Source organism: Diadema setosum, chromosome 21 (assembly GCF_964275005.1).
Source record: "Diadema setosum chromosome 21, eeDiaSeto1, whole genome shotgun sequence".
Lineage (NCBI taxonomy): Eukaryota > Metazoa > Echinodermata > Echinoidea > Diadematoida > Diadematidae > Diadema > Diadema setosum.
This window is the reverse complement of record NC_092705.1, coordinates 3,148,794-3,173,819: the sequence shown is the minus strand read 5'-3', so window position 1 is coordinate 3,173,819 and position 25,026 is coordinate 3,148,794. Positions and strand designations below refer to the sequence as shown.

Below are 25,026 nucleotides of genomic sequence, written 5' to 3'. Positions count from 1 at the left end.
TGCTTATAAAATTATATTAATGTTTTTATTGTCAAAATAACTTCAATCTGGTTTGGAATTCCTCTTAAAGGGGATGGCTAGTAACTGATCAGTAGGAATCAGTGGGAATGCTGGAGGGTGATTGTTCCAATCCTTGTGGGATTCATTTAAGAGTCCATTATGTATCTATTGTTGTGTGAAAATGATTTGCTTCAGAATGGTCTCATATTCAAGTAATGTGCAGTTTAATGTTTCCAGGTTAGCGTCCCTGGTCAGTGACGGGGCATTAAACTTCACATTACTTGAATATGAGACCGTTCTGAAGCAAATAATTTTCACACAACAGTAGATATATGATGCACTCTTAAATGAATCCCACAAGGATTGGAACAATCATCCCTCAGTAGTCCCACTGATTCCCACTGATCGGTTACTAGCCATCCCCTTTAAAGACCAATATGTAAGGCCATGGCATCACCCCAGTCATCGTATTTGCAGATATTGTTGCTGAAACAAATTAAAACAACAACAATGATGAATATTGAAAATGCGCAGCCCAAAAGCTGTTCTTCTTTTCCCTTGATTTTGACAAAGTTTCAAATCATTCTGTCTGTAATGTGACAGTGCATGTTAAATTCATTGGGATGTACGTTGCATAAATCAGTCATTGTCAGTTGTTGCTAGGTCGGGCAAGTCTCGATCTAACTAGTTGGGGTATACATAAATTTGCTTGAGTTTTTGAATGCGTAGTTCTTGCACACTCCTCAACCACCCCCTTCCCCCCCCCCCCCCCCCATTTGAATAAGTGTGCGTGTGTATATGTGTGCGCGCGTGTGTGTGCATGCGTTGCCATCACTGTTCACGAAATGCCCACAGCATTGTGTACAAAAGGTGGGGTGAGGAATTGCTCCTGTATGGGGCTAACTGGATATTATAAGGATAAGGCACATAACAATTTGAATACCAGTACATTATCAAACTCCCTCATTTCGTACGGATCGTTAAATCGCAGCGTACTCACATTGGTTCGGCAGAGTTCTTGCCGGCAAGCCCTAGCAGCTATGATCTATCTCCGTAACCTTTTCTCGGCAGCATGCGGAGGTCTCTGTTACGAGCAAAGAGGGTTGTACGCTCTTCGGTTACGAGTGTATGAAATAGGCGTCCGTCAGGCGACAGAGAAATTGATGCAATGCACGCAATATCGACGATCGTTTATTACCGAGAGCAAGTTTGATGTGATTCGTCGACTTTGTCATGCTCGCGTTGTACCGGATATTTTCTCTTGCAGGTGCTAAAAAATGTAAAGCTAAAGCCCGAGACAATTCCTATTTTATGCGTACACTCTAAAATTACCTTGTGTCCCTGCAGAGGACTAGTTTTGCCTTAGATCGTTTCCTTTGTTTATATATATGATATAATATGTGCGAATATGCATGTGTGTGTGTGTGTGTGTGTGTGTGTGTTTGTGTGTGAGTGTGTGTGTAGTTTGCGTGTTTGCATCTGTACATACAAACATACATTACTACATGTATGCATGTTTTTTTGTAATATTGATGTTGTGTTAAACGGTTCTAGGGAATTACCCTCTGGACAATTACCCCAGACCCTTCTCCTGACCCTTACCTCAATCCTAATACTAGACCTAATCCTAACCCTAACCCTAATCTTTACTCTAACCTTATCACTAACCATGCTATTTAGCCGGGGATTGCCCTGATACGGTGTTAATTCTATCTGGCCTTTGTGCGAGAGGCTGAACCTTGTGTTACCGTCCGCTAAATATTTTTCCACAGTTTTACTCTATTTGGAGGGAGCTGAATCCGATTCTGGATGATGCAACTCCTGCATTCTTGAGGGTTTTGAGATACCCATTATTCAAAATGGCCACTAAAATGGCCACGTATGAAAAAAAAAGGAAGAAATATCTACATTTCCTTACAAACGGTGAAAATAATTATGATTTTTAACCCTATTTTGAAGGTACTGACCCCGAATCTGGATTTTGCAACTCTTTCTTACTTAAATGTTTTAAGATATTCAAGATATGGACATCTGGCCACCAAAATGGCCACCAAAATGGCGCCAATATCTGAAATTCCTCGATATTTCTTTAAATTTGTGAAAATTGGGAGGGGGGGGGGGGTCACGCAAGGTTGTCATTTGGGGTATTCCCCTCACATCTTTTGAAATTTTAGAAGTGATGTGTTCTCTTCAATTTTTCTGTGCAGAGTTAAACAAGAATGTGTATAGTGAGTGGTAAGAACGTGGGGTAGGCCCTATACTGTATTTCGTTGTCGACCTGAGGTTTTTGTTAACCTTTCGTTATTACGAAAGTTCGTTATCCCGAAGGTTCGTAATTTCGAAAACGAAATAGGGTTCCTTATTCCGAAGGTTTGTTAACCCGAAAGTTCGTTGGTATATACGCACCTTCATTTAATTTTTGGATTAACGAACCTTATTTCAATTTCGGAATTACCCAACCTTCGGCACAACGAAATAGAAATGAAGATTACTCGACTGGGCATACCCGGGCACTAATCTGATATATCTATTGATAAAGAATTATACTTGAAGATTATTTCGTATCAGTTTTATTTGTTGGAATAATGTGGAAATGTGATACACCTGGCTTTCCAGGAGGGTACAGTTTTCACGGGTTTTGAACACTTTTACCTGATACAGTTCTGATCTATTCTTTTCCATATATTTCTGGACGGGATTTACTTTTAAAAGTAAATCCCGTCCAGAAATATATGGTTTAATAAATGAACGAGCAAAATGTAGCCAACTTTATCTCAACGTTAAAAATGAATCCTCAGATTGCTCAGCAAGACGATGACATCGAACATCGATCATCAAAGGCACAAAATTAATGCACCTGTGGAATTCTTTTGTACTGACAACTGACAACTTTACTGTTTGAATAATATACAGCCAGTTGGAACTCCATCTCCCAAACCTCCTTGGAATAATGAACTTTCTGTCATATTGTCAACTTTCGGAACAATCAAGATCATCATATAGGTTAATAAAGGTAGTGATCGTGGTAGTGATATTTGGGCAATACATTGAGTTAGTGTATTGAGCAGAAGTAGTTTGGAGAAAAATACGTGAAACTGAAAGGATTGAGTGATGAGGGTTTTCTGTATGGACTTACATAAATGGCTGCCATTTTAAATGCCAGCTTTTGCTCTCTCTCTCTCTCTCTTCTTTTCTTTTTTTTTTTTGGCGGGGGGGGGGGAGGGAGTGATAAAATTATCAATCGTATCTGTGTTCATAAGTGTCAGACTTTCATCTCTTCTAAACAGGATGTTCATATCAACCTTTCCATTACGTGTGGAAACATTCTGTGCTATTGGGATATCTTAGTATAGATTACCATGGTGACTACCATTTTTGATGACATTTCTGCTGATTTGGAATATTCCCTGAAGTGAAATGTGTATATTCAAAAAATACTAATTTTTGCTCAATCACTTAACCACTTCAGAACATAAGTTTGGGGTCATCCCACTAGACCGACACCCACGAGTCATACAGCCCACGAGTTCGACATTGAACACAGGTCCATGAGTCATATAACCCATGAATTCGACACTAGGTAAAAACAGCCCACGAGTTCGACAGATACAACAGGAGGAGGGGGAGGAGGAGGAGGAAGAAGAAGAGGAGGAGGAGGTGGTGGAGGAGGAGGAGGTGGTGGAGGTGGAAGAGGAGGGGAGGAGGTGGAAGAGGAGGGGGAGGAGGAGGGGAGGAGGAGGAGGGGAGGGAAGAGGAGGAGGAGGGGGAGGTGGAGGAGGGGAGGAGGAGGGTGAGAGGGAGGAGGAGGATGAGGGAAGGGGAGGAGGAGGGGAGAGGGGAGGAGGAGGGGAGAGGGGAGGAGGAGGGGAGAGGGGAGGAGGAGGAGGAGGAGGAGAGGAGGAGAAGGGGAGAGGGGAGGAGGAGGAGGAGGAGGAGGAGAGGGGGAGGAGGGGAGGGGAGGGGGAGGGGGAGGAGGAAGGGGAGGAGGAGAGGAGGAGGAGGGGAGGGGAGGATCCCGAGCTGGAGAGGGGAGGAGGAGGGGGAGGAGGAAGGGGAGGGGAGGAGGGCATTGGGATAGGAGATAAGTAATGAAGAGTCAGAAATGAACTTCAATTAGGTTAGAGTGACAGTACACTTACACACTGTATTATCTCGAATTTGTCCATGGGATGCCCCCCCCCCCCCCCCTCTCTCTCTCTCTCTCATTCAGCTCACGTGTCAAAAGTAAGCAAGCTAGAAGGCCCTGCCTGTCACGCTTCGTGCGTATTTGCTGTTTACGTAACCTAAGAACTGCAATATATTGGAGACTGGGACACGGTGCCTGTAAATTGGGTCCGACCTCAGATCTTCTGGCAAACACGAGTCAATAATCGACGAGCTGGATATTATCAACGCGGATGTCAACGCCTCACGATCTAAGCACATTTCCATCGGGTGTTATGGATGTAAGGCGGATTCATGTTTTCAACGATATAATCATTATTCTGGAAAGTTACTTACCGTTTAACCAATGTAACGGGTTAAAGGCACAGACTTTTACCCTTGTCCGAGATGAAGATGGGCAATTAACCATGTTTTTTTTTTTTCTAAGTGACTACATGTATCCATGGAGATAAACTGTCATAAATTTGACACGCTGACTGACTGTTGAAATTAATTTTGTGAGACATTCTACAGCAAGCGCCTTCAGCGCCCAGCCAAGGCAGACATCGGCGCTCTACATTAGAAGCCTATAGCTCCATCATTATAATAAACATCATGTATAGTATATGCAATGTAAATAATTATCTTTGGGTGTCACCTTAGGGAAACACTACTTGGTTGTCAGTACTATACGTTAAGGAGACTGTTGTGTCTCCCCAACGTCTTCTATAATTACATCTCATTCAGTCCATGATTTAGGCCTACTGCTGACGATGCTTAATAAAAATTTCCCATGTATGCCTACACTGTTTCCCTTATATTCATACACACACACACGTATAATAATGATAATAATATTATGTAATATATATATATATCTATATATATATATATATATATATATATATATATATATATATATATATATACATACATATATATATATATATATATATATATATATATATATGTGTGTGTGTGTGTGTGTGTGTGTGTGTGTATCATTATTATTATTACCATTGGGTATTTAGATACGCTATATACATAGCTAAACTATATCACAGCACTTACAAAAATAAAAAGATAAAACACATGTAAAAAAAAAAATAAGATAATTTTTAAACATTTTCTGAAAAGTGTGTTCGGAACTTTAGTTTCATTTCTTGGTTTATTCATAAACAATTACAGTCTGTCATTGATTACCTTTTTTTTTAATTCTATTCTGATTGAAATTCCAAGTGTAATACAATGTCATATTACGCAGTATTTCTATTTATACATGTTAAATGTATATTCTATTTTTTTTTATCATAATTGCTATACGTAGGGCCTATTTCTATGATTGCTACACTAGTCTTTCGATGTATTCCTTTGTTTTTTGATATAATATGTTATCTCAATAAACCGATGATGCAGTATGTTTAGGGTCTATATTAACACACATATCACGTGCATAATTATTATTATATTACACAATCATTGCATGATATGCGTGAGTGTAAGCGCTTGTGTTAATGAAGCGTGATAATTTTATTGTATTTCTGCTTAATTTTGCTACTTAGCGGCGTCGTTGCGCCCATGCATCAGCGCTCGCGGCGTTTGATAAAATAGGCGTTCGTAGTTCGTATTATACGTACTCGTAATGTGCTCGCTCTCACCTCCGTGCTTTCACTGCGTGTTGTGTATATTGCTGTGTGTCGGTGCGAGTCGAAAGGTCTACGTACACACAGCCATTGAAATCGAAGGCAGCATTCTCAATTTGCTCCCTCCGTCGCCGGCACACGCGCATTATGTATGTACGTGTTGTATTTGGGCGTGTATCATGCTCACCGCGTAGATAGGATGGGGGTTTCGGGGGAAGACAATTCATCTGTAGCTCCAACTCATCATCAGTCTAACTCCATCTATACATGTTTACATCGTGCTCTCTCTCCTCCCTCATCCTCATCCCTCTCCCCCTCTCTCTCTCTCTCACTGAGGTTTGACATCTTTTAGCTCGGTGATTTGTAGTGATTCAACGGTATCATTCTGATTTGAACTCGATAACATCAAGAGAAAACACACATCGTAGCCTCGTCGTCGGCATTTCAATACATCAAGTTCATCTTCCCGGTCGAGGTGAGCGACGATCTTCCACTGAATTGGACGCCCCCGCCCGTCGATCGCGGCTTGCCTCGGATGGTCTCAACATGGCGCTTGGATTTGCGTGAATTGAGCCTTCTCTTCGTCTGCATCACATTCCATTCGTCACTATGGGAAACAGTCGGTCACACAGCGCCGATGCAGCCGGTGTACCTCGTAAGTTATTAACACGCCATCTCTAACGATTCGATAACAAAAATGTATCGATTATGCGACCTGTCGCATGAGATTGTCATTGTATGGCCATCAATTGAAGATAAGTTTACAGTCGACGTCGGGAAGAAGATACATACATATAGTGTATAATGTATGTAGCTGTTGCTGACTCACTTTATCCAAGATGATAAAGTATCACATTCACCACGGCGCCACCATAATTCTACCCCGACCATAGTTTAGTGTTAGCTGATATTCTTTCTACTACAGTGTACTACTACTTCTACGGTACTACTACTACTACTACTACTACTACTACTTCTACTACCACTAGTAGTAGTAGTACTAATACTAGTACTACTACTACTACTACTACTACTACTACTACTTCTACTACTACTACTACTTCTACTACTACTACTACTACTGCTACTACTAGTGTATACTACTACTACTACTTGATACTACTACTACTACTTCTACTACTACTATGTACGACTATACTTCTGCTACTACTATTATTACTATTACTACTGCTACTACTACTACTATGTACGACTATGCCTCTGCTACTACTATTACTACTACTACTACTTCTACTACTACCACTACTACTACTACTACTACTACTACTACTACTACTATGTACGACTATACCTCTGCTACTACTATTACTAATACTACTACTACTACTACTACTACTACTACTACTGCTACTACATGTATACACTATACTGAAACTCGATGTTTAGCAACACACACGCGCTACTTTACTCCTATAAGTACTACTTCTACTACTACTAATTCATTTAGGGACTGGTATTTTCACGTGCGCTATACCACGTCAATGCCGTATATCCATTTCAATTGTGGAAGTTTACCATCACCATGATGCTTATTGCCACGTTTCAATTACTGCTTGTATAGCACTGCTTTATAAATGTAATACCGTACGACCCATTCCTCTCATTTATTTAGCTCCTCATTCTACCACAGGTGCATATCATTTGCTGCATTTAACGCACACACACACACACACACACACACACACACACACACACACTGTATGCATGTAAGCACCTTAATAGATAATGAGCTCCTGTGGTTTGATGCGTCCTTAAGGGTAATAATTAGCCCCCCCCCCCCTCCCCCACAATTATGTCGGTATACAGCGGGCGCGCGTCCGACATAACACACACAAGCACACACAGACACAGACACACACACACACACACACTTGACACAAACTTCCGCACACTAACTTGCCGGCAAAGAATATCGATTGTAGACATAAATGAATGCCATTTGCCAGCTGTTCGTGACACCGACCGGAAACAAATTACTATAGAATACTTTTTTTTTTCTTTTCTTCTTTTTTTAATGCATTGGTGCATAGCCATCAAGCATCATTGTCACTTAATTTTATGTGATGAATATTCAGTATCAAAGACTTCCAAACGTACCCTTACTACACGTCTTTAAGCGGAAAATGACACCGTATTATAACATCACTAATGTGCAGGTGAATTTCCTTTAGAATGAAAGTTGTTGGGACTTTTCTTTTTCCCAAAAAGGTCAGGTGGCTTTCGTAAAAGACAAGAAGAAAAGACATACAAGGTTCCTCAATTTGTAATGCACTTTATCAACACTATGATTTGCTATGTGGAGTAAACCATATCTATTGTATGCTCCAAGGGGACGCACATCATTAATATTACCATTACATTATGAAAAAAAAAACACATTTTTTTTTGTACTCCGGAGTTTTTAGTGAATATACCTTTATTATGATTAATGTCTCAAATTGGCGTACGTGTGTACTTGTGTTTTTGAATGTCAATCCTATGTAGTATGTATGTGGTTATCTGTTTCATCAGCATGGTAATTTTGTGCTTCATGCAGGGCTCTGTTGCATAAAGAGATGCAATCAAAACAAGGAAAAGTAGAAATTACGCGGTGCGTAATATATGTCCCCGCCGGAAGTAGCATTTTGTAACAAGATGTGCAATATAGGTAAAAAATCAAGGTCAAAGGTCAAAGAAGTCAAAGGTCAAAATTCTGTGTAGAAGTTTTGAAGCCCTCACCTAGTGCATGCTATCATATAAAGCAAACGGAATCGAAATCGGGTTAGAAATGGCGAAGGAGTAGCATTTTGTAGCAAATGTACAATATAGGTCAAAAATCAAGGTCAAAGGTCAAAGAAGTCAAAGGTCAAAATTCTGTGTAGAAGTTTTGAAGCCCTCACCTAGTGCCATCACATAAAGCAAACGGAATCGAAATCGGGTTAGAAATGGCGAAGGAGTAGCATTTTGTAGCAAAATGTACAATGTAGGTCAAAGGTCACAACTGAAATTCTGTGTAGAAGTTTTAAAGCTCCCATGTAGTGCTATCATATAAAGCAAACAGAATCAAAATTGGCTAATAAATGACAGAGAAGTAGCAAATTGAACATTTTGATCACACACGGACGCACACACGGACGGACGCACGGACGGACGGACGGACGGACGGACGGACGGACGCACAGACACACACACGTACGGAGCCCGTTTCATAGTCCCCTGCTCGAACTCGTTCGGCGGGGACAATTGAGTCAGGAAAGCAAACCTAAGTCAGGTATTAGCCAATCAGAATCGAGTATTCAGACAATTATATTTGATTTCCTGACTTATGTTTGATCTCAACTTTTATGCAACAGGGTCCAGGTTTCCATATCAATATGGCAGATAAAGGATGCGTTGAACAGACCTCAATTGATTGGAATGCTCCACGATATTTCACGTCCCTGATGACACAGTAGAAAATATAGATTTTTTTTTTACAGTAAATACGAGATTTCAAATATTTCCAACATTTCGCGTGTCCTGTGGCACATTATCTCCTTAAGAATGCACCACAGCAATATTTATCTTTGCGGTGCTTTTTACGAGATAATATATTTTCAACTCAGGTGTGACATTTATTACACTCATTTACCACTTTTGCACTTTAATTCTATTTACAATAAAATAATGTACTATAGATCTTTACACCTTTTGATAAAATGCAAATTGTACGTGTCCACAATGTTCTCAGAGATATTCCAGGGCCCTGTTTTATGAAGAGTTAAAATTGATTATATAGTTGATTTCAACTGTAAGTCTATGGCAGCCTGTGTGGTAAGGAAATTTAAAATCGATTTTATCTTTTGATAAAACGGGGCCCAGGTTAATTATATACGCGACGATAGTACAACGTGTTACTGTAATAAGATTAAATGCATTCCCCACCCTAGCTTCGCTATCATAATTCATAATACATGTGAACACGTTAATTCGGGGTTACTACAGTGATAAATGTTCAAATAGCTATTTCCGTGTCTATGTCCGTATAACTCATGCCTATAGAGAGTCCAAATTCAGGCTGATACCAAAGTTGGTTGTCACATTTTGCCACTTAATTTCAAAGTAGAGCCATTTTGAGTATCATGCTCATAAAAAAACCCCACCATCTTCTTCTGTATAAGAGACGTGTGACACCTAAAACTATACACACTGAATTTAACGCGCTGTGTATCCATGTGTGATGGGGCATCCTTACAGTATGAAGTCTCTTGGATATGAAACCAAAATCCCATCCTCTGGAATGTCTCTCTTTACACAAATCATACACAGCGCTCATATGTCAATGTTATTTCAGACCTGATCCAAGACTTGAGAGTCTGTCCACTATCACCAGAACGGTAGAGCGAGAACGGTGGATATAGAGGGGAGCAGAGGGGTGAGTGGACTCGCGGAGAGTAGGAAGATCCTGTGACGTCAGCAGTAGTCGATAATAAGATGGCGCTCACTCCATGGAATGTTCCCCTCAATCTCTTCTTATACTTGCCGAAAATCAACAAACTAACAAAAACACGCAATGCTTTCAAAACTTAAAGGAAATATATTTCACGCAAAGGCATGTTGACTTGTGTTGATTCACGATACCCTCAACATCATACTCGTGTGGCCAAAATGAATATCTTTAAGTACGGGCTATTTATCTTATTATGATTTTTCTACCATTTTTCTTCAGATGCAATGTTTAATACACTAAGCATAATTACTACCAAGTTTCCGTGTCACTAAAATGGCTTGCAGGGAAATAATTATGTAAGTTACGCTTGGTGTACTTACAGCTAAGGTGCATATTCCAGTGTATTTTGTTTATCATAATTAGTAGGCCTACTTCAGGAATGATTGAGAAATTGTGTGACGTCACTGGTAGAATCATGGTTTGAAAGGTGTTTTCGTGGGCGTATGCAGTAGACATATTATCATAAAATATATGATACACATATCATTTAGACATCTTTTTGGCCACGTAAATGATGACGATTAATCAATACACGTCAACATGCATCTGCACTGCATGGTCCCTTTAAAGGCATAATTTACCATTTGCAGGTGAAAGAAAAACCCAGCATTAGTGCTTTAAAATAGTTCTGACATGTGAGTTAGGGATAAAAACAACCACTGTAAAAATCTGAATTCGTACAATCGATGTTAAGCATTGTTAAATACACAAAATGTGAACAATAGTTATAATAAAAGTGTTTCCAGACTATACCGTCTACATTTATGGTTTATTGAGGAAAGAATACTGATATCTCCTTATATTTTATGCTTTATTGCGAAAATGTTATATGGTAGGATGTTTTGTGATACAACAGACCTACACATATATACATCAAATGTGATATCTTGAAAATGTTTGAAATCACTGCTCCCAAAGGTAAGCAGGGCCTTTAAGTCTCTTTATAGTCACCAGTCTCGGCGTATTACACATTTACAAACGCTGGCACTGTGATATTGCAATTATCCATGGCATGCTAGCCACCACAAGCGTAGGCCTACGTACGTACGTCGAATTGTTTATGTATGTTTGTTATTCTGCTGTGCTGTGATAAATGGCGCCACTCTTTTCCCGCCATCATCTGATCATATAGCCTGCGTGCGCTTATATGGATCTCAATTTATCTAACCTCCATTACGCCTATATACTGTGAGTAGGGAGGTGCCCTGGCCGCCTCCCTGCTGTGTGCAAGTTTCTATAAAGTAGTTTGGCTGTGTGTGTGTGTGTGTGTGTGTGTGTGTGTGTGTATGTGTGTGTGTGTGTGCGTTTGTGTCTTTCAATGTCAACCTTTGTCTTTCAATGCTTGTGTCTTTCAATGTCAACCTAATTCATGAACCCAAATTACTGGGAAAGTACTGCATAAGCAGATAAGATTAAACGTAAATGGCTTGATATATTTTATTTCGTCAGCTTTAATGTGAACATGGGGTATACAGAAACTAACGTGTGCTGTGTACGTGCAGTCGTACACTGAAACAAAATGAATGTATGATTTGTTATTTATAACGTTTGTAGCATTTGCATCACGTGTTATTCACAATATACGTCGTAGTCCATGGTCGTGCAATATATCAATAATTTGGAAACTTATAGTAGGAGGAATCATTTTATATGAAACTGAATTAACTGCAACACATGGTGAATGTTCTGCCAGACATCATTCTATGCTATAATGTGCTCAAAATGTAGTATGTTATACAGATGAATAAATATTGCCTTTTTAGAGGCGTAATATATACCACACTTGACGTTCCCAAGGGACTCATATCTTAGCTAAGAAATTATATTATACGAATAGTGCATGCTGTATCATGTACTATACTGGATTATAGAACGACAAATACTAAACCATCCCGAGTGCTGTTTTGTTTCCCCGAGGTCGCAGGCCGAAGTGAAATAGTACTGCACGAGTTCAATAGCACATCATGAGCTAATTGTTATATTGGTACTATACCCGACAATGCTGGGCATGATACAGTTATGTATATGTATAATGGTAATGCCGTCTGGAAGAACAAATTAAATTACTTTGAAGAGGTTACCTGAGTATAAAGACCATATTTCAGGCAAAAAGATGTAATCTATAACTTATCGAGAAGTGGATAGAAATCTTTCAACACATCGAGCATGATTTCCAGAAATATACGGCCTTTGTTATTTTCTTTTATCAATGCACTTTCCGAACCTATCTTCCAAAATGTAGTTACTGCCACAAATTAAAGTTCCTATAATCTAACTACATCAGAACAGACTTTAAGGAGAAAATTTTCCCCAAAATGCGATTTGAGAAAAATTAGCAAAATAGCGCATAATTGGAGGATATTAGATTATCAACTTTAATATACCTCAATAACCTGACAAGGGAATGTATTATGTTTCGTTGAAAAGGGAAAGACTTAATTGTGCAGCGTCTGTATATATATATATATACGCGAAATCTGGAGTCGCGTAATTTTAGTCACGAACAGCTAGATCCATCCGTTTATAGGTCCTATACGTCACCCGTGATTCTCTCGCCGCTTTGATACTCAACTTGGACATCATAGTTTCCTACCACAAGGCATCTTGCATAGAAGGTCCTTTATTGGCAAAGCCAATCCTTGAAGTTTGATAAGGAAGTGTACCGGAGTCCTGCTGACAAAACAGAAATCATTCTTCAATTTGTTTCATTATAAAACTGGATATTCAACACAGAGTCGCGAAAGCGCTATCCCAGTCCAAACAAAACTTTAACTATTTCGTATTATAAATCCGTGATGCACAAGTTTTGTGCCAGTAAACTCGTAGGAATCTGTAAGATATTGTGAAATAAAGTGTAAAGAGAGTGATCAGTGGACACCTGCGGCGTAAAGTTTGTTTTAAAGCCAGTTCTAATATAATTCTTATGATCACCTTTTTTTTTCTTTTTTTTTTCTTTTTTTTTTTTGGGGGGGGGGTCTTGATTTGAAAACAATACGTGTTTCACTTCAAGATGGGACTCATTATCTCTAGTGCATTCTAAAGAGGTATTCACCCTCATCAACTAATACAGAACACGAGTTTTTAAGCGACTGGTGTATAATAATGTCATTCAGCGGAAGTCTCTTGGGTTCATTTTGTTTCCTCAGTAATTTATATAGGATGTCATCTCCTAGTCTTTCATTTTGTTGAGCTAATTTTATTCTTTTGTGTATTACAGAGCTGACCGAGCTGCAGCTGTGGTTCGTGAGCGAGAAGGTGATGCCGGGGCTGCAGGACAAGCTCGCGGAGATTCTCGGCCTCAAGAGCGAGGAGATGAGAGAGATTCGGCAAGACGCGGACCTCACGACATTCACGGAGGGCACCCTACAGTGTCTCATCAAGTGGCAAGAGAAGCGGCGGGACAAGGACACCGTCCGCATCATCACCGGCGTGCTGCAGGACCTCGATATCTTCGACAAGAGCATGTTCCAACCGGGTGAGGGCGTGCTCCATTTAAAGGGAGCTAAAGAAAGATAGATCAAAAGATAGAAAATAGAAGGAAAAGAAGAAGAAGAAGAACGAGAGAGAGCAGCACTTCGTGGTGATGTTGAAGTGTAATGCAGTTGTGAGGTTTTGATGTCAGATATTTATTCGGAAACACCGTGATAATTTCCATTTTGTGAAAAAAAAAAACTTTCCAAATAAGATTGTAAGGAGCTCACAGTAATGATGCATGAAGGAAAAATTGGAGCAAAGGGACTTGGGGACAGTTAAGATGTTACACTTGGAATTGAGTATTGCTCAGACAGTGAATGCCCTCCGTGCAAAATAAAAGCATACAAACATTTTTTCTTTTTTTTATTGATGTCGATATCCTAATGTGGATTCAAAATTACCTACTATATCATCGTTATTCCCATGCCTGTTAAGTGTTGTTCTTGATTTAATACCATGAAGGCCTATGTGCATTTTTCATTGTTTGTCATCATTACAAAAAGCAAGCATTCAAACAAACGAACAAAACTTTATGACCATTCTAAATTTAGATACTAACTTTTTATTCACCTTATGGAATACTTTGCAGCAAGAGCGGACCTCCGAACTTACAGGTGCAAGTTGACGAAATCAAGTCCCGCCCCGCTGACGGATAACCAGCTGCGTTTCGTCGGCAACCGGGTCCCGAGCGAGAAGTTCGTACCGCTGGGCCTCCACCTGGGCATTCCCTACGAACGCATCTCCACCATATGGAATAAGTCGAATTATAGCATCAAGGAAGCATCTTTCCAGCTCCTCCACGCCTGGCAGCGGGAAATCCGAGGCGAGTTTGACGAGACGCACACGTTGGCCAAGTCTCTGGAGGCCTGCCACCTTCTGCAACTCGCCCAAGACGTCCGTAAGTACATCATGTTGAACAGCTTAATTTTCCAGCATGCGCGACACTAAAAATATGTTTACATTGTCCATTACAGGTAGAACTTGTGATGGAGGAAAAATGTAGCTCTTATTCAATCTAATCTAACTTTTTTTAACACACCCTGGGCACCAAACTAAGCTACAATTGAACTTGATAAATTACTGGAAAATCTGATAGGACCTATGCTATCAGTTGAGAAAATATGTGGGGTCTGTTGGATAGTGACGTCATAATATGTTGATGTAAACTTACTTGAATTCTGTCAATAGCTCGAAATCAAACAAAGAAACCACCAAAAAAAAGAAGATAAAGGAGATCACGTGATTTATATCTATCACTGTTAATGTCATGACATCATTATGGCTTGGTCTACCTAGCTGTCCATCTGGTGGTCCGAGATTTCTTTTGGAATTCACTTTTATATTTCACTTCTAGCAGATTCCATTGTCAGTTTCTTGAGAGACATAATCCATGTCACGTTTCTCGAATGTTCTCCGAAACACATAACGCAGGTAAAGGATCGGGACTAAAGGTCAACCATTACGAAACCCGTAAGGTCCACTACGTAGCCGAGGGTCTGAAGAAGTGCATAGGCGTGGACGAAGGAGGGAGACTGTCCTTCGAAACGGAAGCTTTCGTGATGGAGAGCGAGGAGAGGAGCGACTGGAGCCGATGTAAGTCGCTCATCTCCGTACACTGCAAAAACATCGGTGTCAAGCTAAGTTAAACACCAAATCCGGCACTAGTCACGGAACGCGGGTTTTGCTGTTTTGCGCCAAGGAACCATGTCTGATTCTGTTGCAATATCACTTCCCCGATAATAATTTTGTTACAAAATTAATCTTCTACTGTTGATTTTGTTACTCTTGATTTTGACATAAGAATTACATTTTGGGTGATTTTGTGCCGAATTACTGATTCTTTTTAAACAGAACCGGACATTGTTCCTTTTGGTGTATCACAGCAAAAATCTTGCCCGTTGCCCGTACCGTGCTTGATGGTGTAAACGGGCCATTAGATTGAACACCATGGGTGTTAAATTTGACCATGGAGCTACTATCTGTTAGTAGCTCCATGATTTCATACCGATCAAGTGTCAATACAGGAACACACATCGACAGGTGTAGAAAGTGTGTTGTGATGATAATGAAAAGTGTTCACCTGACACTTCGTGGTGTCAATTCAACAATGACACCGCATGGTGTTGACTTGATTGCTTGTGTTAATGTCAGTGGTATACCAGCTGCCCAGTGTCAATAGGAGACCACACCAACTGGTGTTCCTGGTGTAAATGTGTTCAAAACTTTTTAAACAAAATCAAGTTCTCTATCGGAAAGTTCTTGATTACTAGTTTAAGTTCAAAATCAACAAGAAGAACAATAACTAATTACCTTCAGCTAAAAATTGGTGTTATATTTTGAAGTGATACCCGGAGGTGTTAATTTAACAACACAAATGAGCACCGGAAATTTAACACCAGTTCGGTGTTTCTATTATGTAACACCAGGGAGGTTGAACCTTCCTGGTAACACCAGGGCCCCATTCCATAAAAAGTTGATATGATAGCAACTCTTGCTGGAATGACAATTGTCATGGTAACGACAAGAATCCAGCTTCATGATTGGCTGTTGCTATGGGAAGTTGTCATTCCAGCGCAAGAGTTGACATCCTAACATCTTTTATGAAACGGGGTCCAGATGTTTTGCAGTGTAGGAAGTACCTGGATATCTCATTGGCCCAGTCACGCTGTGCTTTCAATTGAAGCCGCCGCGCCGCCATGTTACCACGCGCACCTTATGGGGACTTGCATGCATTTTCCACAGAGACTGTCACCACAATCACGTGATGTCGTGAGCTCCGTACACAAGTGTATGGATGATGTGCGTGGTAAGATGGAGGCGCGGTGGCATCAAAGCGATTGGCCAATAAGATATCCACAATTTCCTATAGATCGCCGAAGTATGTGTGCGGCCTCTTACGACGCTGGTTGGCCCAAAGATTATTATTTTTAATCGTCGGCGGCCTCACAACTGTAGATAAAGTGAACGAACTCGATCCCCACCATTATTGTCATAGCAACGATACTACCATAAATCTGACAAAAAAGGAAAAATAAACCATACCAGTTTGCTGAGAATTAATTCAGTATTAGGTTGATGAGGGTGAATACCTAAAGAAAATACACGTCATTAGATTTGGAGGCTGAAAACGGCTAAGTTAAATCTAACACCCAAAATGTTAAATTTGATAGTCAAAATGTTTGATTACCATTCCAGAAATAGTATAATCCAACATAACCCATGCAAAATTTTACTTTTTACAAGAGGTTTGAGGAGTGACAACTTTTAAAATGCTGATTTACCATCGTATTTTTAGAGTGTTGTGATCACATACCATGATTTTAGCGCATTCGTTATTTCTTCCTTATCATCCTTATCCAATCAGATGTTGTCGAGCTTCATTTCTTCAGCACGAGCAAGACCGATCAGAAACAGGGCGTGTCTCCTATGATGGTCACCTTTTCGTCCAATCAGTGTCTCTCCGTCAACAGGGACGAAGAACTTGTGTTAATTGTATGTAGCAATTTCTATGTCATCTATCATAAGTTTATGTATATCATATATATATATATATATATATATATATATAATTATAACAATATATATATATGATTTTTTTAAAGGAGGGTGAAGGGATGAATTTGCTTCAAAATCTTTTTTGTTTTAAATGATAGAATTTATTGAATATTTCTCGAAGCAACATAATTATACAGAGGATGAATGAAATACATAATCATTACTTCAACACAATATAAAGCCATTTCTTTAGTACAGACAATTTAAACAAATATCTGTGTTTCTTTTTTTCAAATATTCGAGTAACTCTTTACTAGCAAAAATACGATGAATGAATATACTATAATTATAATGTTTTCTACCATCAATACACAATACATATATTCATTATGAATGCTAGTCAGGTGTATATTATTATCCGATTAATATCATACCGAAAACTATTTATAATATCTTTATATCTGCCATGCGTTCAAGGGTACACAATAATGTGTACCCTTCAAAATCTTGTTGGCATAACGCCTGTTTCTGATTCTTGTAGACTGAGGGCGAATCTTTGTTCTGGGATACATCCCATTTGGAATACAAAATGAGAAAACAAACAAACAAACAAACAAACAAACCAAAAAAAAAAAAAGCCTAGTTTGATTAGATTAATGATCCAGAACAGGCGTATCAGGATTACAAGAGAGACACTATGTGTGTGTTTGTTTATATATCTTCACGATGTGCTATCAAATTGAAGTCAAAGAATATTCGGGATCTTTCCCCCTCTCCTTCTTAGTGGAGAGAGCGTCACATTGTGTATATGCTAATCTATACCTTCTCCTGATATACTTATTTGTACACCTGGTTATTATGTCCATCAGTATATATCTCATTTTGTCAGCTTCCTGAGAAACGGCATATGAGCAGGTTATTTCATGCATTACTTTGCGCATTAGTGTAATATGGTTAACTTTTTTTTTCTTCGTTTTTTTTTTTTTTTTTTTGGGGGGGGGGGGGTGTTTACGTACACAATTCGCTGCTGGACTTGTGTTACCTATACCGTTTAAGACCTAATTTTCATCTGTATTATAGTGTAATAATAGTAACAATGGACACGTACGATTGTATGCTTATGATGCACTTAAATGTGAGTATTACGTCAGTACTCATTCAATTTCCATGTTTGTTTGATCTTTTTTTTCAACATCAATGTCACCTTTCTTTTTTTTTCTTTTTACGTCGGCCGAACTCTTTAACCTCAAAACATCAAGGTCTGAATGGGAACTTCTATCATACAAGCTCTCTTTTAATGTTGCTCCCATCATATTTTTTGATATTTCTGTGGCATCCTTACCATGCTTACACTACTATGGTCATCGGCCGCCATCGGTCTATCGCACTTATGCTCAGGAACACTCTGCAGTGGTATAGTATTTGTAGTTGAGAACATCTTCATTTGAAAATATATACTGTGAATTCTATAAAGGAGGGTTCCAACTTATCTATAGGGTGTATTTGCTTGCAATGACGTAACAATGTACCATTTCGATAGATACATAATATGCATTACAAGACTGTTTGAACGCTATAAGGTATCCCATTGTGTTTACCAGGTAAGTCATGAGTAACTTGTTGCAATTCTCTACCACTCAGCCGCTGAAAAGCAAACCCCGTGACATCAGCCAGGCTGACGGACGCTTCTTCATGCACCAAGCAGCGGGCGACGGGGGAGCTACACTTACGAGCTGTACCAATGCGAGTGAGTCGTAAATGTTTGTAATCAGTAGTCCACTTCCTGGACTGTATTCGTAGCATCACCTCCCTGCACTGGCATGCAGTGACGTACTGACGTACGTTGATGGTGTCTGTATGTACACTGTATTACACAAGATTTTTTTCGGGAGTACCAATTGGTGGAGTGTCGCAATCAGCAGTTGGGCGCATTGTGTGGGTGCACGCATGATTCATGCGTGTGTTAGTGTGGGGAATGCGGACGATTAAAATCGTCCAGATTGTCTAGAATCTGGACTATGTAATCAGCGGCAGCGCCTCCATGACATTTGCTCCTTCGACAAATGCTCCGTGAAATATCTGCAAGCCAAAGATAAATTCTACCCACAAATATAACCCTAGCCCCAATCCCAATCATCACAAGAAACTAAACCTAATACCCTTTCAAATCCCTAGCCCTATAACCCTAAGTCCTTGGAGAAAATAAGACCGGAGCAACTGTCGCAGTGAGTGCATAACCGCCCACTGGTGAATTCACTTCTCACAAATGGATGGCCATTGCGATTCATGTATGAGTTTCTTGTCACCGACTCGGATACAATTTGCAATGTTTCAAATGAATGACATTTTGTGTAGCACACATACTGGTATCCTAATGGAACACTCTAAATTCCTTAGATTGAAATAGATTGTAGTCAGGGACCAATCCAAACGTTAGATTGAAGTTTTCAATCTATAGTGAGAGTTAGAATTTAAGATCTTATTCGATTGAAACTTCAATTCAATTTTGGATTGGTCCCTGGCTACAATCTATTAGATTGACTTTCAATCCACGGAATCGAGAGAACACTCTTTTGCTTGTCAGTTTTAACCATAGCATTCTTCTCCAGGCATTGCATCTTATTTAAGCCCTTTTTACACTTGTGTTTCTTAACCCCGGACTTTCTCTGACCCAGGATTATCGTTAGTCCCGTACCAATTTTTTTTTTTCAGCTTTTTACACTGGCCAATTAGTCCCGTACTATCTCTTGTCCGGGGCTAAGGAGAAAACTGACCTTTTTACACTCGTATTTCTTAGCCCCGGACTTTCCAAACCACATGAATATTCATGATTACGCTGTGCACTGTACACGTACACGCACGCACCGGCAGCACTTGATTACCTCGTTTCTGATTGGTCAGTGAGGGTCGGACTTCGTCTCCGTCGCTTAGCCCCGGATTATTTTTTCGTTCTGTTTACACTCACTTGCTTGGCACCGCAATTGCGGTGCTAACCCTGCTATTTTGCAGGGCCAGATAGTACGGGATTATCGGTGGGGCTAGCCCACTTTGGCAAAAACGAGTGTAAACAGAAAGTGGGCTAAGGATAGTCCCGTACCCCCCCCCCCCCCCTTAGCCCCACCGTTGGTACGGGACTAAGCAAAAATTTACAAGTGTAAAAAGCCCTTTAGTTCATATTTTGGCTAGAGTTGATAAGACAGTATCATTACTTAATGTGAGGTAAAATTGATCGTTTTAAGTGAGTTGACATGAAACATGATTTACTACCTTTTGCATGGAGCCACAAAGTGTACACTTTAACCTACGTCGCATTTTTGCTCAATGCACCCCCACCCCCCTCTCTTTCTCTATTTTATTTTGCTCTTCTAATTTCCCGCCAGAATACATCTGCGCGAATCCATCGGAAGGCCTCATGACCCTCGGCAAAAAAGAGGACGCCCTCATTTTCCGAGAGATACAATGCCGAAGGCGGTGACGCGAGTACGTCATTGCGCCACACATCTACTCGTATCCATTGAGCAGACAGAAAGCATGACATAGTGCGTGGAAAATGATTGAGAAAACAACGACGACAACATAACGGTGCGGAAGGATAATGCTGACGTGAAGAGACGGATATAAAAGAGAAAAAAAAAAGTTGAAGAGCAAAGATAATGTAGTTCGAACTGCAGAGGAAAGAGAAATCTCTGTGACGACCAAGTGTTAGTCTGTACGAACGAGAGGTTGAACTTTCAATGAGTAATGCAACGGTGAAAATACATGAAGATTGATTTATATATGGCTATAAAGGACACAAAAGACCAAATCTGAATAAAAAGTTACCAGTTTGATACATTCAATTATATAGAGTGATGTAAAGTGAAAGTTCTGCGAATCAGTAGTAGCAACATCAAGAATGAAAACACACAATGAGTTTAACGGAAATATGAAATATGAAAGAAAAAAGTTTTTGAGCGAGATTGCTAAAACGCGGGAAATGTGAGACAAACACATTGACTATGTGGAAACTTTTTTTTAATTTATCTATTGGTGACATTATGTATAGGCAATTTGTGTTTGCCGTCTCCAAGGGAGATTCCATTGATATTTGGGTGTTTTTTTTTTTTCTTAGAGCCAAATATCAGATCATTGCCAATATCCTTTGATCAAAATTGAGGAGTTGGCCTTGAGTAACGGCTGTTGTATGCATGAAAAGTATGTTCTTCATCCGCGCAGTGCTGTATAACGGGTCGAAGCTACTGCCATTAAGAGTAATGTTAGTGCTTGACGTGACCACGTGATGAATGTGATCTTTTTGATGACATTTCAAAAACAGCACTGGAAAGACGTTTTCTTGATTACCTAGTCATGCTAGTGGTTGGAGATGTTGAGAGCACAGTGAACTCTGGATCACTATACCCTCACTCTTTTCATGCTTAGCAAATTTCACCCGATATTTCCCCGGGAACTCGCGGATGACGATGTAGCATGGAATGCATTGCGGGTAAACTCACGGGTAAAATGCCGGGCCACTCTTCAGATATCTTAACCTCGACTCGTCACCTGATCACAAACGTTTGTTCTAAGGCCTCTCTGCTAAAAGGGAGATCCTGCAATTTTTTATTGTGATGCGACAAGTTCGGCAAGATTGTCACGTAGATTTTGGTTTCATGTGGACACGAAGTGCGATTCAAGCATCAATTGTTGGTTGTTGTAAAATTCGGCTTTTACCATGTGATTTGCATTTCCTTCCACTTGACAAATCAACTTTAATTTTCGCTTTGTCAAACGTCATTTGTTTGTTTGTTTGCTTGCCTTTAATCGAACAAAAGTTTATGTCATATCGACATATTTTCAAGTATATTGCAGAGTTTGATTGACTGAGGAACTCAATTCTTTACCAATACTCCGATATACATTGAATGTCTTCTTGTGTCAATGTTCGATGCTCCATTCCAATCATTCCTTACTCGAAGCTGATAAATTCTCTCGATTACTTTCAGGCGATAACATAAATGACAGTAGTAACCGATGATACTCTAAAAAAAAAAGATCCACACAATAGTTCATCGTGAACTGTCATTGTTCTCATGCCGCATACATATACAATATACATCTTGAACATAGACAGATTGCAACTGATTGACAAATTGCCCTGCATCGACGTAAATAGGCACTGAATTGATCAGCACTGAATTGATCTGTCCGGTGATCAGGAGGTCGTGGGTTCGAATCCCGCTCGAGTATGTACGCCCATGATTTTTTATCATGGCTACTACTAAAACACTGATCAATTCAGTGCTTATTTGCGTCGATGCAGGGCAATTTGTCAATCAGTTGCAATGAAAGCATCTCGACGGAAGAATTTCATGAATTTGAATAATTACGCAGTACCCGCTGCATGCTATAAGGATTAGAACCAACACTTGCTGTCGGGCGAAAGCTCGGTGGTCTAGTGGAGATGACGCCTGTCCGGTGATCAGGAGGTCGTGGGTTCGAATCCCGCTCGAGTATATGTACGCCCATGATTTTTTTTTATCATGGCTACTACTAAAACACTGATCAATTCAGTGCTTATTTACGTCGATGCAGGGCAATTTGTCAATCAGTTGCAATGAAAGCATCTCGACGGAAGAATTTCATGAATTTGAATAGACAGATTGTTCTCTCACGTATTGTTCTTATACTGTCATAAACAAAGAGGAACTCATAATACACGGGGATATCATGGTGTTGTATCACGGTGAAATTCTTAATCATTGACTGAACACCAGCAAATGACCAGGGCCCCATTTCATAAAAAGTTGGTACAATGGCAAATCTTGCTGGAATAGTAATTGCCATGGTAACAACAGGACTTCAGCTCCCTGATTGGGCTGTTGCTATTAGAAGTTGTCATTCCGGCAAGAGTTTCTATCCTAAAATCTTTTATGAAATGGGGCCCTGGTTTTCCTAAGACTTTGCGACCCTTTTACATTACATTACAGTTTACATTACATTTACATTACAGTTGTGCGAACATTGACCAAGTATTGTTGTTGTGAATGCATAAACGCTTCCATTAAAGCCTTGTTCACCCGTGTACACCTTCCTTACAGTAATGGGAATTCATCGTTGATATGTTTTCTTTTGTTACATTCGCTGTACGCATGTTGAACACTGCTCAGGTGTAATATAGATGAATGGCGTCCCCTAATAAATTTGTGCAGTCGTATGTAATAAGAATCACATTTGGTTCAGTTTTCTTGCCAGTAGTGTCGACCAAGGTATAAATTCTGTGAATAAAGGAATTACCATTCTACGCGTATGGCGTACAGAAAGGATTATCTATTCGTTATATACCGATTCTCAGGTGCTATGTAGGATACATACGCCAATGGCGGAAATAGCCTTGTAACATTATTCTCAAATCGGGAAAATTTGCACTGAAGTGAACAGTTCGACCTCAATGCCATAATTCCAAAAGCTTTGTTAGTAGTACATAATACTGTCTGCTCTAAATGTCATAAGTCTTCTCTGATTGGCTGAAAGTTTTTGCGTAGTTGGCTAGTACAATGTAATTGGTCAGTACGATCTTTGACCTTCCATTCAACACGCGAGTTGAATGGACTCTTGAAAGAACCTGTGACGCGCGGCAAGCAACCTCGCGTCACGTGGTCGACTGTGTTCACGGTGAGTTGCTTCGTATAGTTACGTAACTTCAATGATAGCGGCGCCCCAGCCCCAAAGGTTCTAACTGAGGACTTATGCAATGCAAATGAAAAGAGACTTGCATTGGTTTATAATAGGCCCCTACCCTGATGATCACTTATGTGGCCAAAAGAATATCTAGATATGTGCCATACTTTATTTCATAATAATTTTCTATTTTTCTTTAGAATATAAATACTCCTACGAAAATCTTTCAACCCAAAGTTCTGCTATTTACATCATCTGACAATCACTTGTAGAGCACTATATGTTTTAAAAATAGCATTGGAATTCACCTTCCCCTAGACTGACCTCGCATATGTTTCCATGCAATATCTTTTGTTAATCATATTAGTAAGATTACAAGTGTATTATAGAATATATGACACGTATTTGAATATTCATCTGGCCACATTAGTGATGTTTAGGGTATCATAAATCAACATAAGTCAACATGCATTTGGATTGCATAGGTTCTGTTTTAGTTTGGGATCGTGTGAACGGCTTGGAGCCAATTTTGCCTATCGTCGATGTTAGCTTGACCCAGGGCGTGACCGTGCGAACGATGGTTTTTGTTGTTTACGCCAACAGCGTAGCACACCCTGGGTATGACTTGATGGTATGAGACATGCGCAGTGTTGCGTTATCAACCAGCGACAGACGTGACGACGCCATGATTCCACATTATATATCGTTGTAACTTGAATTTGGGAATTTACATAAAATGAAAACAAAGCGAAACTGGAAAATGAAAAAAAAAATGTTGATTTTACCTGATAGTTTAAGATATTGACGATTGTTCATCCATGTTGACGAGTATTTTTTTGTGGCGATTGTAGAGCGCAAAATAATCAAGCTAAAATATAAACGCAAGAAAGAAAAAGAATTCTTCACCGCATGTGCGAGTTCATGGGAAGTTATACTTTTTTTTTCATGCAATGGAATTTGTGTATTCTAACAGTTACTGTCTACCGCTTGTTTGTGCTACGGTGGCCCGCTATACAGCAGGGAATATTTCTCTATTATCGCATTGCGATATGATATGGTTGTTCTTGTCCATTTACACCTGCAACCTTCATCATGTTTACGGTTGATATTGTGTTCCTGTATTCT

At 39.7% G+C, this 25,026-nt stretch overlaps 1 protein-coding gene across 1 annotated transcript; it reads left to right on the top strand.

The window, feature by feature from the left end:
• Positions 1 to 6,395: 6,395 nt before the first annotated feature.
• Positions 6,396 to 20,719, top strand: LOC140244806 (uncharacterized). The gene is made up of 7 exons (XM_072324419.1): positions 6,396 to 6,441; positions 13,493 to 13,750; positions 14,339 to 14,647; positions 15,181 to 15,342; positions 17,114 to 17,241; positions 18,886 to 18,991; positions 20,625 to 20,719. The coding sequence occupies exons 1-7, from the start codon at positions 6,396 to 6,398 to the stop codon at positions 20,717 to 20,719; spliced, it is 1,104 nt and encodes a 367-aa protein (XP_072180520.1).
• The last annotated feature ends 4,307 nt before the right edge of the window (positions 20,720 to 25,026 follow it).

Excerpts from the sequence above, each read along its gene's own strand:
- LOC140244806 (XM_072324419.1), top strand. The coding sequence starts at position 6,396 with ATGGGAAACAGTCGGTCACACAGCGCCGATGCAGCCGGTGTACCTC. Across the intron at positions 15,343-17,113 it reads GAGGAGCGACTGGAGCCGAT|ATGTTGTCGAGCTTCATTTC; the intron begins GTAAGTCGCTCA and ends TTATCCAATCAG. Across the intron at positions 18,992-20,624 it reads TACGAGCTGTACCAATGCGA|AATACATCTGCGCGAATCCA; the intron begins GTGAGTCGTAAA and ends ATTTCCCGCCAG.